General features: G+C 52.8%; 1 protein-coding gene across 1 annotated transcript in view; it reads left to right on the top strand.

Annotated features, from left to right (window-relative positions):
* The window catches only part of LOC106554809 (leucine-rich repeat and fibronectin type III domain-containing protein 1), a 33,295-nt gene extending 20,625 nt beyond the window's left edge, over window positions 1–12,670 (top strand). The window contains exon 2 of the mRNA XM_087728368.1: window positions 11,260–12,670. Within this exon, the coding sequence (XP_087584494.1) occupies window positions 11,291–12,670 (1,380 nt within the window). The 5' untranslated portion in view covers window positions 11,260–11,290. The remainder of the gene's footprint in view (window positions 1–11,259) is intronic.
* Window positions 12,671–13,557: the final 887 nt, after the last annotated feature.

The raw sequence follows: 13,557 nt of genomic DNA, 5'->3' as shown, positions 1-13,557 counted from the left end.
GGCTACTTCAGCTGACTGTTATCTGCAGTTCGGCGGTTCTAATCTCACCGGCTCAAGGTTGACTCAGCCTTCCATCCTTCCGAGGTGGGTAAAATGAGGACCCGGATTGTTGTTGGGGGCAACAAGGTTCGCCTGGTGCACCAGTTGCGCCCCTACCTGAACAGAGCTGGCTGGAGGATTCTGGGAGTTGAAGTCCACAAGTCTTAAAGTTGCCAAGTTTGAAGTCCTCTGCTGTAGCCAATGACTAGATTCCCTGTGGCCATTCGAGTCCATTTCTGCGAGTCCAGAGGTTTGAAAAGCCCGACAGTTGAGGTGCCCCCAAACATCTGGAGGCCGCTTGGCAAAGGAGACCTTTGCTTGGGCTCCCAACATCTGGGCTCCTGCCTGCAGGCCTCCCCGCCTCTGGTGCTGTGTTCCGATTCATCCTTTCACAGGCCGCTTATGCTTTCGGCTCGTTCGGGTATCTGTGGATAATCTGCTTTGTTGACACAACTTCTTAAAAAGGCCCGGCTCGTGCGGACGAAATGTAGTTTTGCAATCTAGACCAGGAAGCAAATAAGAGATGAAATGAACAATACAGGCCAGGATCTGAAAGGAGCATCTGGCCACTCGGGATGAGAGCCGCCCCGGAGATCAGTGGCTGGGCTGCTGAAGGGGGGAGATTTGGGAAGGGGGAGGGAGACCCTAGGTCTTCTTTTTGTCTGGGGATTAGCTCTGCAAAATGTGGGCTGATATTTCTGGATTAACTAGCATTTTCTTTTCCCTTCCCTTCCCTTCCTCATCCTTTCATTTTTTTCTTCTGCTTTCTCTTCCCTTCCTTTCATTCTTCCTCCCTCTCTCCGTGTGCTCCTCCCTCCCTCCCTCTTTCCTTCCTCAAAGACAAATCCCTTGTGTGTCCAATCACACTTGGTCCATAAAGAATTTCTATTCTATTCCTATTCCATTCCATTCTATTCTATTCTATTCTTATTCCATTCCACCCCACTCCTTTCTATTTTCTATTCTATTTTCTATTCTATTTTCTATTCTATTTTCTATTCTATTTTCTATTCTATTTTCTATTCTATTTTCTATTCTATTTTCTATTCTATTTTCTATTCTATTTTCTATTCTATTTTCTATTCTATTTTCTATTCCACTCCACTTCTTTCTATTTTCTATTCTATTTTCTATTCTATTTCCTATTCTATTTTCTATTCTATTTCCTATTCTATTTTCTATTCTATTTTCTATTCTATTTTCTATTCTATTTTCTATTCTATTTTCTATTCTATTTTCTATTCTATTTTCTATTCTATTTTCTATTCTATTTTCTATTCTATTTTCTATTCTATTTTCTATTCTATTTTCTATTTTCTATTCCACTCCACTCCTTTCTATTTTCTATTCTATTCTATACATGTTATTTTATTATTTTATTATTTATTTTATTTATTAATACGATTTATAGGCCGCCCAATCCCGAAGGACTCCGGGCGGCTTACAAGCAAAAGAAAAAAAGGAAATAGTAGAAATAAAAAGACAGGTTTAAAACCACCACATATTTATTTATGATTGTATGTTGGACTAAGGAGAAATTTCCTTAAGGGTGAGACCAATCAGGTTGGCCGTGCCCACCCAGTCACATCTATTCTATTCCCCCTTCCCTTTTGCTACCACAAATCCCATCCATGGGTTCCGAATCTCGCAGGCGATCCCTAAAACTGCAGATACTTCTAGTGCAGCCAAGAAAAGGAAAAGGGATGGTTTAGGACGGCCCTTCCAGGTCAGGCGGCTGGAAAGCCTTGTCCAGCTCGGTTGGCCCTTCGGCCTTGCCACACAAAAGCCTTCAAACCTGCAGGGAGAGCCCCCCCCCTCCTCCCTCCCTGGCCGTTGGGCTGCAGGGACAGAGGCTTGGAAAACGCCAAGGAGGTCAGCGAGGATCCTCTCCGTTCCAGATAGTGGCCAGTCAGAGAATGAGCGCCTGACAATTTATGGGGACTGCAGCACAAAGGATGTTTGGAGAGGCCGCGCCAAGCCAGCCAAGCAGCCGTAATTATCTATGATAATGGAGGACATTATTCAGTTCCGTGAGAGAGGAAGTTCAAGCGATTGGCAGAGGACACACCGGAGAACTTTTCAAGAAGCCCTTTCTCACCCCATTGTTCAGCCCCAAGGCGGGGGGGTGGGGGGAGACGACAGCAGTGGCTCTTCCTGCAGAAAACCAGAATAGAGAGGGGAAGGAGTGTAGCATTCACACAGAGACACAAACACACATGTTAGGGGCACGAAATGGGAGGACGAATGCAGAAAGGTTTCTGGCTTGCAAGGACCCCTTTTTCTGTGGGGCTCCTGCACAGAACTCTGACCCTCAGTCGGGTGGCTTCGGAGACCCCCCAGGAGGCTCAGGCCTAGCAGGGCAGTAACTGGGGTGAAAGGGGGGGTGCACTTTAGATCTGATTTAGTGGACACCCCAAAAGGACATGGCTGCCCTCAACAGCCCTCTAGGGTAGGAAAAGCCAACAGCTGGAAAGGGGAGGGGGGGGAAACCAGGGCTGGGCTGGCTCTGAATCATAGGAGCCTAGGACCTCAGAGGTCTTTTAGTCCAGCCTCCTGGCCAAGATCATAGAAACATAAGGCTGGATGGGACCTCAGAGGTCTTCTAGTCCAGCCCCGTGTGCAAGGCAGGAGGTCTTACACCATCCCGGACAAATGGTGGTCCAATCTTTTCTTGAAACTGGCCAGCAGGGATGATGGGCATTGGAACTTGGCAGCTTTGTGGCCGCTAGGGTACTGCTCTGAACCTCAGCCCCCCCCCCTCGTCCCAAGGGCAGGGCAGGGAAGTTTCTGGGCAGGTGGGCAATTCTGAGAAGCGCTTGGGGGTCCCATTTTCAAAGGGCTGCCATGACAGATGCAGCCAGTCCAAAGGCCTCCTCGAATGGATGGTAAGCTGGCAGACCAACAAGATCTGCCCCTCCCCAGCCATCTTCCTAGCCCCCTACTCTTCTGGACGGGCAGCCTTCCAGACAGGGCCAAGCGTAACAGCTGCCCCCTGACCCCCCTCACCAAGCCTTTTAATCCTCCAGGGGGCCTGGGAGATGTTTCATTTCCTCTCTTGGTTTTTTGGGCAAGGGAGTGGGCTCGGGGGGGGGGGGCAGCCCTGGAGCTTGCAGGCCCATGGTGGGCGATGCCCCCCTTTGTCTTCCTCCACCAGATGTTGGCCTCTTGGAAGCCTCCAGTCTCCTTTCCCAACCAGCAACTATTTCTCCCTTCAAGTCTCCGAGGAGAAAAGTTATTTTTAGAGATTTTTAACAGCCCGTTTTTGGTGTGTTATTTATTTATTTGCTCAAGGGGGGGGGTGAGAAACCCTGCTGCATTCCTTGGGGGAGGGGGCGTTGCTGCTGCTGCTGCTGCTGCCTGGCATTTCTTGGGGGGGTGGGGGCACACAGGAACATCCCATCCCTTCCAAGTCTGCATCCTTTCCCTGTGGGGTGAGGGGGCACCCGAGTGCCAAGCAATCTGGCTTGGATGTTGGTAAACACAGTTCCCGTCCCTGGGGTGTGTGTGTGTGGGGGGGGCAGCCTGCCGGTTGTGGCGAGTCAACTGTGTTTGGAAAACCAGGGCTTAAGCATGGTGTGTGAACCCCGGTCCCTCCGCTAGGTGCAGCATGGCGCCTGGTGGCTCTACGTCTCCCAACTCTTGGGAAGTAGAGAGAAGGTAGATCAGGGCTTCTGGAGGGGCACCCTGCTGTGGCTTTTGGGTTTTGTAGTGTGGAGGGGACTGGCCAGCTGACGTCCAGGGTTTCTGGCGGCCTCTGAGAAACGGGGGGGAGCCCAACGGAACCAGGCACCTCTGGTCACATTCAGAAAAGGTGCCAGCTTCTGCCAGACGTTGGCAAGGCTGGCCTGCCGGTTTCTTCGGAGGAGAGGCGGCCTTTTGGCTGCCTGGCTTAGAATACAGGAAGTCCTCCACTTACAAAAATTCATTTAGTGACCGTTCAAAGTTACAACGGCACTGAAAAATGTGACTTGTGTCAGTTTTTCCCACTTAACCATTGCATCATCCCTACGGTCATGTGATCAAAATTCAGGTGCTTGGCAAGTGACTCATATTTATGACAGTCGCAGCCTCCCGGGGGGGGGGGGTGTCACGTAACCCCCTTTTGCGACCTCCTGACAAGCCAGGTCCACGAGGAAGCCGGATTCACTTAACCACCGTGGGACTTAACTCAACTGCAGGGATTCACTTAGCGACCAAGGCAAGGTTGTAAAAATGGGGTCAATGTCTCATTTACCAATGGAAATTCTGCCCTCAACTGCAGTCGTAAGCCGAGGACCCGCTGTAGTTGTGCGAATGTGGGTTGTGGCCTCTGGCCTTTTCCCTCCCGACTGATTGGCCACCAGATGAAGCTGGTTTTTAAGAGGGGGGGGAGAAGTGCAGCTTCCTAGGGGTGTTTTCTGTTTGTTTGATCTCTGCCTCTGTCTCTGGGGCTGCTTTAATCTCCTTTAATGGATATATTTTTAACTTGTTCTGCTTCTTGTGCTGTAAATTACTCGGAGAACCTGGAGGCGTAAAAATACTTCAGCTAGATAAATAATATAAAATGAAAAATGATGAGTGGCGAAGGGCTGGCGTCTGACGGATCCAGGTGGGGACGAAGTTGGTTTTTTTCCTGGGTGAGGTTAACCCCGCCTGGCTGAAGGCTGCCGGACCCTCTCAATGTGGGGGGGGCATGTTTGGCCCCTGCCTTAGAGCTGTCGGGGCCCCAGAGGGTCCCCGTGAAAGCAGCATCAGCCCATCTCCTCTGAGGCTGCAGCTGGAAACAGCGGCAGGAAAAGGGATGGGAGGGGCCCCCAAAAGAGGCTGCACCCCAAGAAGAGTCCAGGCCAGGAACTGAGAAGGGACCCCCAAAAAGAATCGGGAAGAAAGGTGATTGATTGGAGCGTTCTGTGTTTTTCCACCTTGGCCACATTCAGATGGGTGGACTTCAACTCCCAGAATTCCCCAGCCAGCAAAGCTTGAAATCCACACATCTGAATGTGGCCACGGCTGAGAAATGCTGGTTCAACCCCCAACGTCTGTCTGCGCCTGGTATGTTTCTCTGTCTATGCAAAGTGTCTCCTTATACCCAGGAGGAAATGCACAAAATCCCCCTGCACAACAACCCATTCTGATTTAACAGACCTTTGGCTTCAACAGGCACCCTTCCCCCACTATTGGTCCATTAAATCAGAAGGTTACAGGAACTCAGGAGAAGCTGATTTCTCTCCTTTGCAGAGGCAATGGACTTTGCTGCCCCCACCTCTTTCCTCCCAATGAACCCTCATTGGAGGAACCATATTTTTCCTCCCCCCCCCCCCCCCCGGCCAGCCCCCAGTGGCTCCTTTTCGCGGAATCCAGCACAAGCCAATTAAATCTGTTATCTCCCTCGCGCTCCTGCATCACCACCTCTTATTGCTGATGCCAGGTATCTGGGCAGCCCCCCCAGCCTCTCCTTTGCCTGTTACATCCCCCCCCCCAGTCTAACCCTAATTTCTGACTTACACACACACACACACACATACACACTGCGCTGCCTCTCCTTTTCCCAGTTGTTGGGCAGACTTAAAACTGGGAAAGCATTTTTGCATCTCATTCTGCAAAGAGTCGGTGCCCCCGCCTTCTCTCCCCCCCCCACCCCATCCCCCACCTCCCCTTTAAGAGAAGACAGAGATTGTCGGGAGACAAGGAGAGGGAAATTGTGCTCCGTTGCAAGACATGGAAATGACGCCCAGAGACACTCAGAGAGGCGCGCTTGAAAGGAGAGGATGGAGACGCAGCTGCTGCTGCTGAGAACATCTTCCCCTTCGCTCTTCCAGCAACATCTGCCGAGCGTCTCCAGAGCCCAATCGGGGCACAAGTACATTGGGGGAGAAGGCATGACCCCCCCAGGAGGAGCCGGACTGGGTTTGGGGAGCCCAGGAGAGGAGTGAATCCACGCAAGAGGGATCGTGACTGACTTCCTTCTCAGGAATAAGCAAAGCCTGGTCCAAGGGTGCTCAACCTTGGGCTTCCGCTCCCAGAATTCTTTGCTTCGCTGGCTGGGGAATTCTGGGAGTTGCAGTCCATACCTCTGGAAGCTGCCAAGGTTGAGAAGGACTGTTTTATCTATGGATGGATGGAGGAATAAAGGCAATTGGGAGACCTGGGCCCAGATGAGCCGGTTGATATGCTGCCTTTTTTTCCTCTCCTGCAGCCAGTCCCCTCCCCTTGGACCCCTGGCCACAGGTGGGAAGAGCCCCCTTGGATGACCCAGGGTCCCCCCATGGGGAGACTTACATTCTCTTAGAACAGAATTAAGGTTTCATTAGAACAATCCAGGCTGGGTGGGGGTGATGGGAGTTGGGACTCTGCACATCTGGCAGGCTGAAGGCTGCAGGGGTTTCTTCTTCGCCTCCCCCCCCCCCCCAGCAACAGCCTCATTTTAGTTCAAAATGTCAGCATGGAGGATTTCAAACCTGATTTCCAAGGCACGTTTCCAGTAGTCCTTGACTTACAGCCATTCCCTTAGTGACGAAGTCACAGCAGCATTGAAAAGAGTGACTTATGATGGGTTTTCATGCTGCATTCCCTCCGTGATCAAAATTCAGAGGCATAAATGCAACTTACGCGCACTTATGACGGCTGCTGTGTCCCCGGGGGTCATGTGATCACCATGTCTAACCTTCCCAGTGGACTTCCAACAAGCAAAGTCAAATAGACAAAACCAGTTTCGCTTAACAACAGCACAATTCAGTCCTTGACTTATGACCAGAATTGAGCCCCTGCATTTCCATTGCTAAGTAAGCCAGTTGTTAAGGAAGCCTCCCTTAACAACTGCCTGGCTTAGCAATGTAAATGCAGGGGCTCAATCGTGGTCGCAAGTCGAGGATTGAATCCTGTGGTCGTTAAGCGAATCTGTTTAAGTGACCGCAGGATCCATTCCTCGACTTACGACCACAGTATGAGCCCCAAATGTCCATTGCTAAGCGAAGCAGTTGTGTTACGTGAGTTGCATCTCATTTTACGTGACATGAGATGCAACTCGCTTAACAACTGCCTCTCTTAGCAACGGAAATGGATGCTGATGGATTCCCTTTAGCCTCTGATGGATTCCCTTCCAGATGTTCTGGATCAGGGGTCTCTAACCTTGAAAACTTTTAAGGCTTATGGACTTCAACTCCCAGAATTCCTCAGCCGGCATTCTTGGGGAATTCTGGGAGTTGAAGTCCACAAGTCTTAAAAGTCGGATGATGCAGGAGCGAAGGAAGCTCTCCAAACATCTGGATCGGCCAAATCAAATGGAAGCTTGCTCTCCAAGGCAAACTTGCGACTTGTGAGTCACTCTGTCGCACCAAGCCATGGTTTGATCCGGCTTGTTAAGGCTGCCTTCGAGGAGGCTGAGAAGAGGTTCTGGAACCTCCGGGAATATTCAGTCTAAATAAAGCTGGAAGTGCTAATTATTCCCCATCGGGAGGCGCGGAGGGGGCACCAGGCCTCCTGCCCCGTCTGGCACCCACTTGGCATGGTTCGCGCCACTGGTGCTCATGACTCCTTCCTTCCTTGGGCGTCTGGGCCCATCTGGGGACCCGCAGCTGTGCACCGGTTTGAAAGATTTGAGGCCTGTGGTGCCCGTCAGCCTCTGGGCACAGGGACAGCCTGGGCTTTTGGCCTCCAGTTGGCACAGGCGGCTGCCACTTGGGGCCCCAGAATCGGAGCTGTGTTTTGATGCTTTAATTTTGCAGGGAACAGACTCGCCTGGGGGGGGGGAGGCACAAGGTTGACAAAGGCCCAGCCTTGAGAAGTCCCTGGGGCTGGAAAGTGCCTGACCCACTGGCCACCAGGACACCCCAGAGAAGCCCCCTCCCCAAGAAGATGCTTCCCCCCTCCCTCTCCGTGCCCACTTGCTTCCTTTTCCCCATTGCTTCCTGCGGGGGGGGGGCTGCTATTTCCTCCCCGGCTTCTGCCCAATGATTGCCATCCCTCCGTCCGCCCACGCGGGAGAAAACCCTGCAAGGCTCCTTCAGCAGCCGCTGAGCCGGGTCGGCGCGATCGGAGGGCTGCCCGGGAGGAGCTCTCCCGTGCTGAAAGGAGGGCGGGGGGCTTGGAGTCATGGCTAGCCCCCTCCCAAGGACCCCCCCCTCCCCTCCATGCACTGCCACCCCCTCACCCGCTTTGCCGGAGCCCCTCCCGGCGGCTTTTCCCGCAGGCTGCGGGGGCGGGAAGGCGGGGCGCGGCTCGGGCTATAATCCGGGGCGCAGCGAATGCGGCTCCTGTTTATCTGGGCGCCGCGCTCCCCCATTACACGGGCTGATCCCCGCTTTAAGCCCGGCGCTTCCCCGCTCCCTTCACGCGAGGAGCGTAGCGTGGCTCAGCCGCTCCGCGTCTCTCTGGACTGCAGCAGCCTGGAAAACGTGCCAATCAATCCGGCGGGTCTTGAATGGGCTTCCTCGGGGAGGGGGGCTTGCATTCGCCCCCCACCCCCCATTCTCAGCCAGGGGCCGGCAGGTGTGGAGGGGCAGCCCAGCCAGTGGTTGGCAGAGTGCAAAGTTTTCCCTGCTGCTTTATTAATTCTGCAATTCACCCATCACTTCAAATCTTCCGGGGTTGGGCCATTCCTCCCGCTTCAAGGAAAGGGAGCACCCACACCAGGGCAGAAAAGTCAAGATGGATGCAGTCAAGGACCCCCTGCTGTGCATTCTGGGGCTTGGATTGAGCAGTTGTGGTTACGTCTGCCATCTGAACTACTTGGCTCATGAAACGCCTGCAAGAAAACCGCCAGAGAGCCCCAAGGACCCCACAATCCTTTAGGGAGGCTTTGCTGCTGACCCCCTGTCCAAATTGCACCAATCTCAGGAGAATCAAGAGGTTTTTAGAATTAATGAGGAAAATTGCCTGGTCCTGGCAACGCTTGATCTCCTTGGAAGGGTGCTTGACTCAGCTGTGACCCCAGGGGCACATGGGCGCATGCCTGAAAATACCAAATTGGTGCCAGCAGCTGCACAGCACTCATTCCCCTGGTATGCAGTGTGTGTGTGTTAAAAGGGGCAGAGTTCCATTTGCGTACTTTAAAAAAAATGAGGTTCTGCTTCTCTTTGCAACCTTTCAAAATAATTTTGAGAAGCTGTTTATTCTCAGCAGCCCCCTCCTCAAGATTTTATGGTGCCCCTTAGTGAAAACCACATATTTTTTTTACTTAAAAGTTTAGGTTGGTTTAAGTGTAATTTGTCTTTTATTAGTTATTAAGTTGTTAATAGCCCTGTCTGTCGCTGGATTATTGATATATTAGGAAGACAATCAGCTGTCTTGAGGGGGCTTTTCTCTTCTCTAAGCATGGTTAAGTAAACATAATTGTTCCCCTCACTTTTTGCTCCCTTCCACCCTCCGCTTTGAAAACGCCTCTCTTAATAGCCCTGGGATCTGTGCTTCTAAATTTCTTCATTAGCCATACCTGGAGAACGTCAAAAAAAATAAAAATCACCTCCCCAGAATGGAGAAAAAGCAAATCCTTGTTAAAGCCCAATAAAAAATCCTGCTGCGCAAAAATCCTGCTAAAATACCTGATATTTAGAGCCTTTGCCCACTGCTGCTGGAAAGGAAATGATTTTTGAAAATATCACTTGATTGGGTTGGATTTTTCTCTTCCTAAAAAAAAAAGAAGCTCTTGGTTGATTTGGCGGTGATAATCAACAGGAGGACATGAAGAAGCTGTCTTAAAATTAATTCCAGATGTGGATCCCAATCAGATGGCTTTTGACAACGCCGTGTTGGTACCCTCTGTAACTGTGTCTGTTAGTTGTCTGTCTGTCTGTCTGTCGTCGGTTTGACAACGGCTTCCTAGCTGTCAGCCAGGGATGGACGTCTGGATGGCGCCTGTGTCAAGGAGCTGGCACCGGGACCCGCTGTGCGACCTCAGGGACCTGTCCCCCAGATGAATGGTGCTTTTATGAGCCGAAGTGGCGCAGTGGTTAAATGCAGCACTGCAGGCTACTTCAGCTGTCTGCAGTTCTGCAGTTCGGCTGTTCAAATCTCACCGGCTCAGGGTTGACTCAGCCTTCCATCCTTCCGAGGTGGGTGAAATGAGGACCCAGATTGTTGTTGGGGGCGATATGCTGACTCTGTAAACCGCTTAGAGAGGGCTGAGAGCCCTATGAAGCGGTATATAAGTCTAACTGCTATTGCTATTTCCATCCCATAATGCCCACCCATCTAGCATAGTGCTTTGCTTGTGGTCAAAAACACCCACAGGAGTTTGCAGGAAAGGAAATGGCCACCTACCACTTTTGCTCTCCAGCAACTACAGAAAGTCCTTCACTTAGGACGGCAGTTGAGCCCCAAATTTCTGTTGCTAAGTGAGACAGCTGTTAAGTGAGTTTCACCCTATTTTACAACCTCTCTTGCCACCGTTGTTGAGTAAATCACTGCAGTTGTTAAGCTGGTAACACGGTTGTTAAGAGACTCCGGTTTCCCCATCGACTTTACTGGTCAGAAGGTGGCAAAACGTAACTACGGGACACTGCGACCGTCGTAAACACGGACCCGTTACCAAAGCATCCAAATTGTGATCACATGACCAAGGGGATGCGATCGTAATTGTGAAAAACAATCATTTTTTTCCAGTCGTGTTGTAACTTTGAACGGTTACTAATGGTCGTAAGTGTTCAGAGAGAGGCTGCCCTTTTCATACAACAACAGGTGTGTCTGTATCGGGCGTGAAAGGCCAGGCCCACGAGGGAAGGTCCAGTTCAGCTACTCTATTGCTAGAAGGCTTTGCGCAGGAATCTTCTCAGTTAATGGTCAGCACCTGGTTAGAATTAAGGGCCAACAGCATTGAATGGAGGTTGGACTTAGTCCCCCTGTGGGTACGTGGGGGTTCTAGGCTGATCCCCCTTTTGGCTCCGTCACACCTTCTCCTACAGCAGTGTTTCTCAACCTTGGCCACTTGAAGATGTCCGGACTTCAACTCCCAGAATTCCCCAGCCAGCATTCGCTGGCTGGGGAATTCTGGGAGTTGAAGTCCAGACATCTTCAAGTGGCCAAGGTTGAGAAACACTGTCCTATAGTCTAATCCCCTTTTAAAGCTTTCCGGCGCTCTTGCGTTCCTACGGGTAGCCGTGAATTATCAAAAATTAGGGCTAAGGACAGCTGGCTCTCATTGTATCCCAAATCCTTTGAAGTCCGCGCAGCCCTGGCAAGCTCTGAGACACATGAGACGCATTCGAGCCACGTTTCTAATCTTTTGCCGCTTCGTTTTGTCCCCAGGGCCTCCCCAGGTACGGAGCGCGCCACTATCATGGAAAAGCTTTTCTTGCCTCTTCTGATGCTTGGCACCATGGCGAAAGCTCAGCACTGCCCCGGCCGTTGCATCTGCCAGAACATCTCCCCGACGCTGACCATGCTGTGCGCCAAGACGGGCCTCCTGTTTGTGCCGGCCACCATCGACCGGCGCACGGTGGAGCTGCGCCTGACGGACAACTTCATCACCGTCATCCGCCGGAAGGACTTCTCCAACATGACCAACTTGGTGCACCTCACCCTCTCGCGCAACACCATCAGCCAGATCCTGCCCTACGCCTTTGCCGACCTGCGTGCCTTACGGGCCCTCCACATGAACAGCAACCGGCTGGCCGTCCTGAAACACGAGCACTTCCGGGGACTGACCAACCTCCGGCACCTCATCCTGGGGAACAACCAGATCAGCTACATCGAGGCCTCCTGCTTCGACGAGTTCCTCTCCACCGTGGAGGACCTGGACCTCTCCTACAACAACCTGGAGGCCTTGCCCTGGGAGGCCATCGGCCAGATGGTCAGCCTCAACACCCTCACGCTGGACCACAACCTCATCGACCACATTGCGGAGGGCACTTTCTCCCAGCTGCAGAAGCTGGTCAGGCTGGACATGACCTCCAACCGGCTGCAGAAGCTGCCTCCGGACAACCTCTTCCTGAGGGCCGAAGTGCTGGCCAACGTCCGTGGGACTCACCCGTCCACCTTGACCATCAGCTTTGGAGGCAACCCGCTGCACTGCAACTGCGAGCTCCTCTGGCTGCGGAGGCTGACGCGGGAGGACGATCTGGAGACTTGCGCCTCCCCGGAACACCTGATGGACAAGTATTTTTGGTCGATCCCCGAGGAGGAGTTCATCTGCGAACCGCCCCTCATCACCCGCCAGTATTCCAGCAAGGCCTTCATCATGGAAGGCCAGGGGGTCAGCCTGAAGTGCAAGGCCGTGGGGGACCCGGAACCTTCCATCCACTGGATCGCGCCCGACGGCAAACTAATCCACAACACCACCCGGGCCACCGTCTACGAGAACGGCACGCTGGACATCTTCATCACCACCTTGAAGGACAACGGGCTCTTCACCTGCATCGCCTCCAACGCGGCCGGGGAGGCCACAGCCCCCGTGGAAGTCTGCATTGTTCCTCTGCCCCTGCTGGTCAACAACACCGGCCACATGAAAGAGCCGGACCCCGGATCCTCCGACATCACCACCTCTGCCAAATCGGGCTCCAACGAAAGCAAGAATCACCAGGACAGGAAGATCCTCGCGGCGGAACTGACCTCGACTTCCGTGGTCATCCACTGGCCGTCCGAACGGCACATCCCGGGTATCCGCATGTACCAGATCCAGTACAACAGCTCCTTGGATGACTCCTTGGTCTACAGGTGAGTAAGAAGGGGCAGCCTTACGGTAAAGCCAGGCGGTCCTCGACTTACGACCACAACTGAGCCCAAAGTGTTTGTTGCTCAGCAAGTTGTTAAGTGAATCCGGCTTCCCCCTTGACTTGGGTTGTTAGAAGGTCACAAAAGGGGATCATATGACCCCCCGGGACACTGCGACCGTCATAAACACGAGTCAGTTGCCAAGCCTCTGAGTTTTAATCACCTGACTCTGGGGATGCTGCAATGGTCGTAAGTGTGAAAAACCAATGATACATCCCTTTTTCCACTGCCAGGGTAACTTTGGTCACTAAAGGAATGGTTGTAAGTCCAGGACGGCCTCTGGCTCTTTGGGTCCCGGGTGCAGGCTTCCTATCTCACCCCTCCCCAGCTGGACGGGGGTGGGGGAGAAGCCAGGGGGAGATGCCATGTTGCCACCTGTGGGATGCCCAGTTCTGCACGTCCTCCAGGTAAATCTCAGCCCTGCCAGGCGGAGGCAGGGGAGGGGGAGAGCTTCCGCTTGGGGTCTCAAGTGGGAGATAAAGGGAAGGAGGGGAAGAAGGGTGGCTGCACCTGGAGAACTCAGGAGGGGGGATTCGTGCCGGGGCCTGTAAGGGAGAAGGTAGAGCGAAGAAGAGGAGGAAGGAGGTGGGCAGAGAAACAACAGCAGTTTCCAGGTTGGGGGAATCCTCCATGAGGGTCCCTCTCTCAGCCCCAGATGTGGGGAGAGAATCCCAGCTGCCAAGGGCTTTGGGGAGGGTGCTGGGCCAAGCAGCTGTTTCGGGAGCAGCCCAGCAGCCCTGTAACCCCTCAGAGGCGGCATCCACCCTCCCTCCTTCTCTCCCTCCTTCCCTCCCTTCTTTCTGCTTGGTCTCTGCGCTCAAGAGTGTCTCAAAC

This window comes from Thamnophis sirtalis, unplaced genomic scaffold (assembly GCF_051295495.1).
Source record: "Thamnophis sirtalis isolate CommonGarterSnake01/CBP01778 unplaced genomic scaffold, rThaSir2_p1.2 scaffold_13, whole genome shotgun sequence".
In the NCBI taxonomy this organism is placed as follows: domain Eukaryota; kingdom Metazoa; phylum Chordata; class Lepidosauria; order Squamata; family Natricidae; genus Thamnophis; species Thamnophis sirtalis.
The sequence above is the reverse complement of the archived record's forward strand: the minus strand, read 5'-3'. Positions and strand labels throughout refer to the sequence as shown.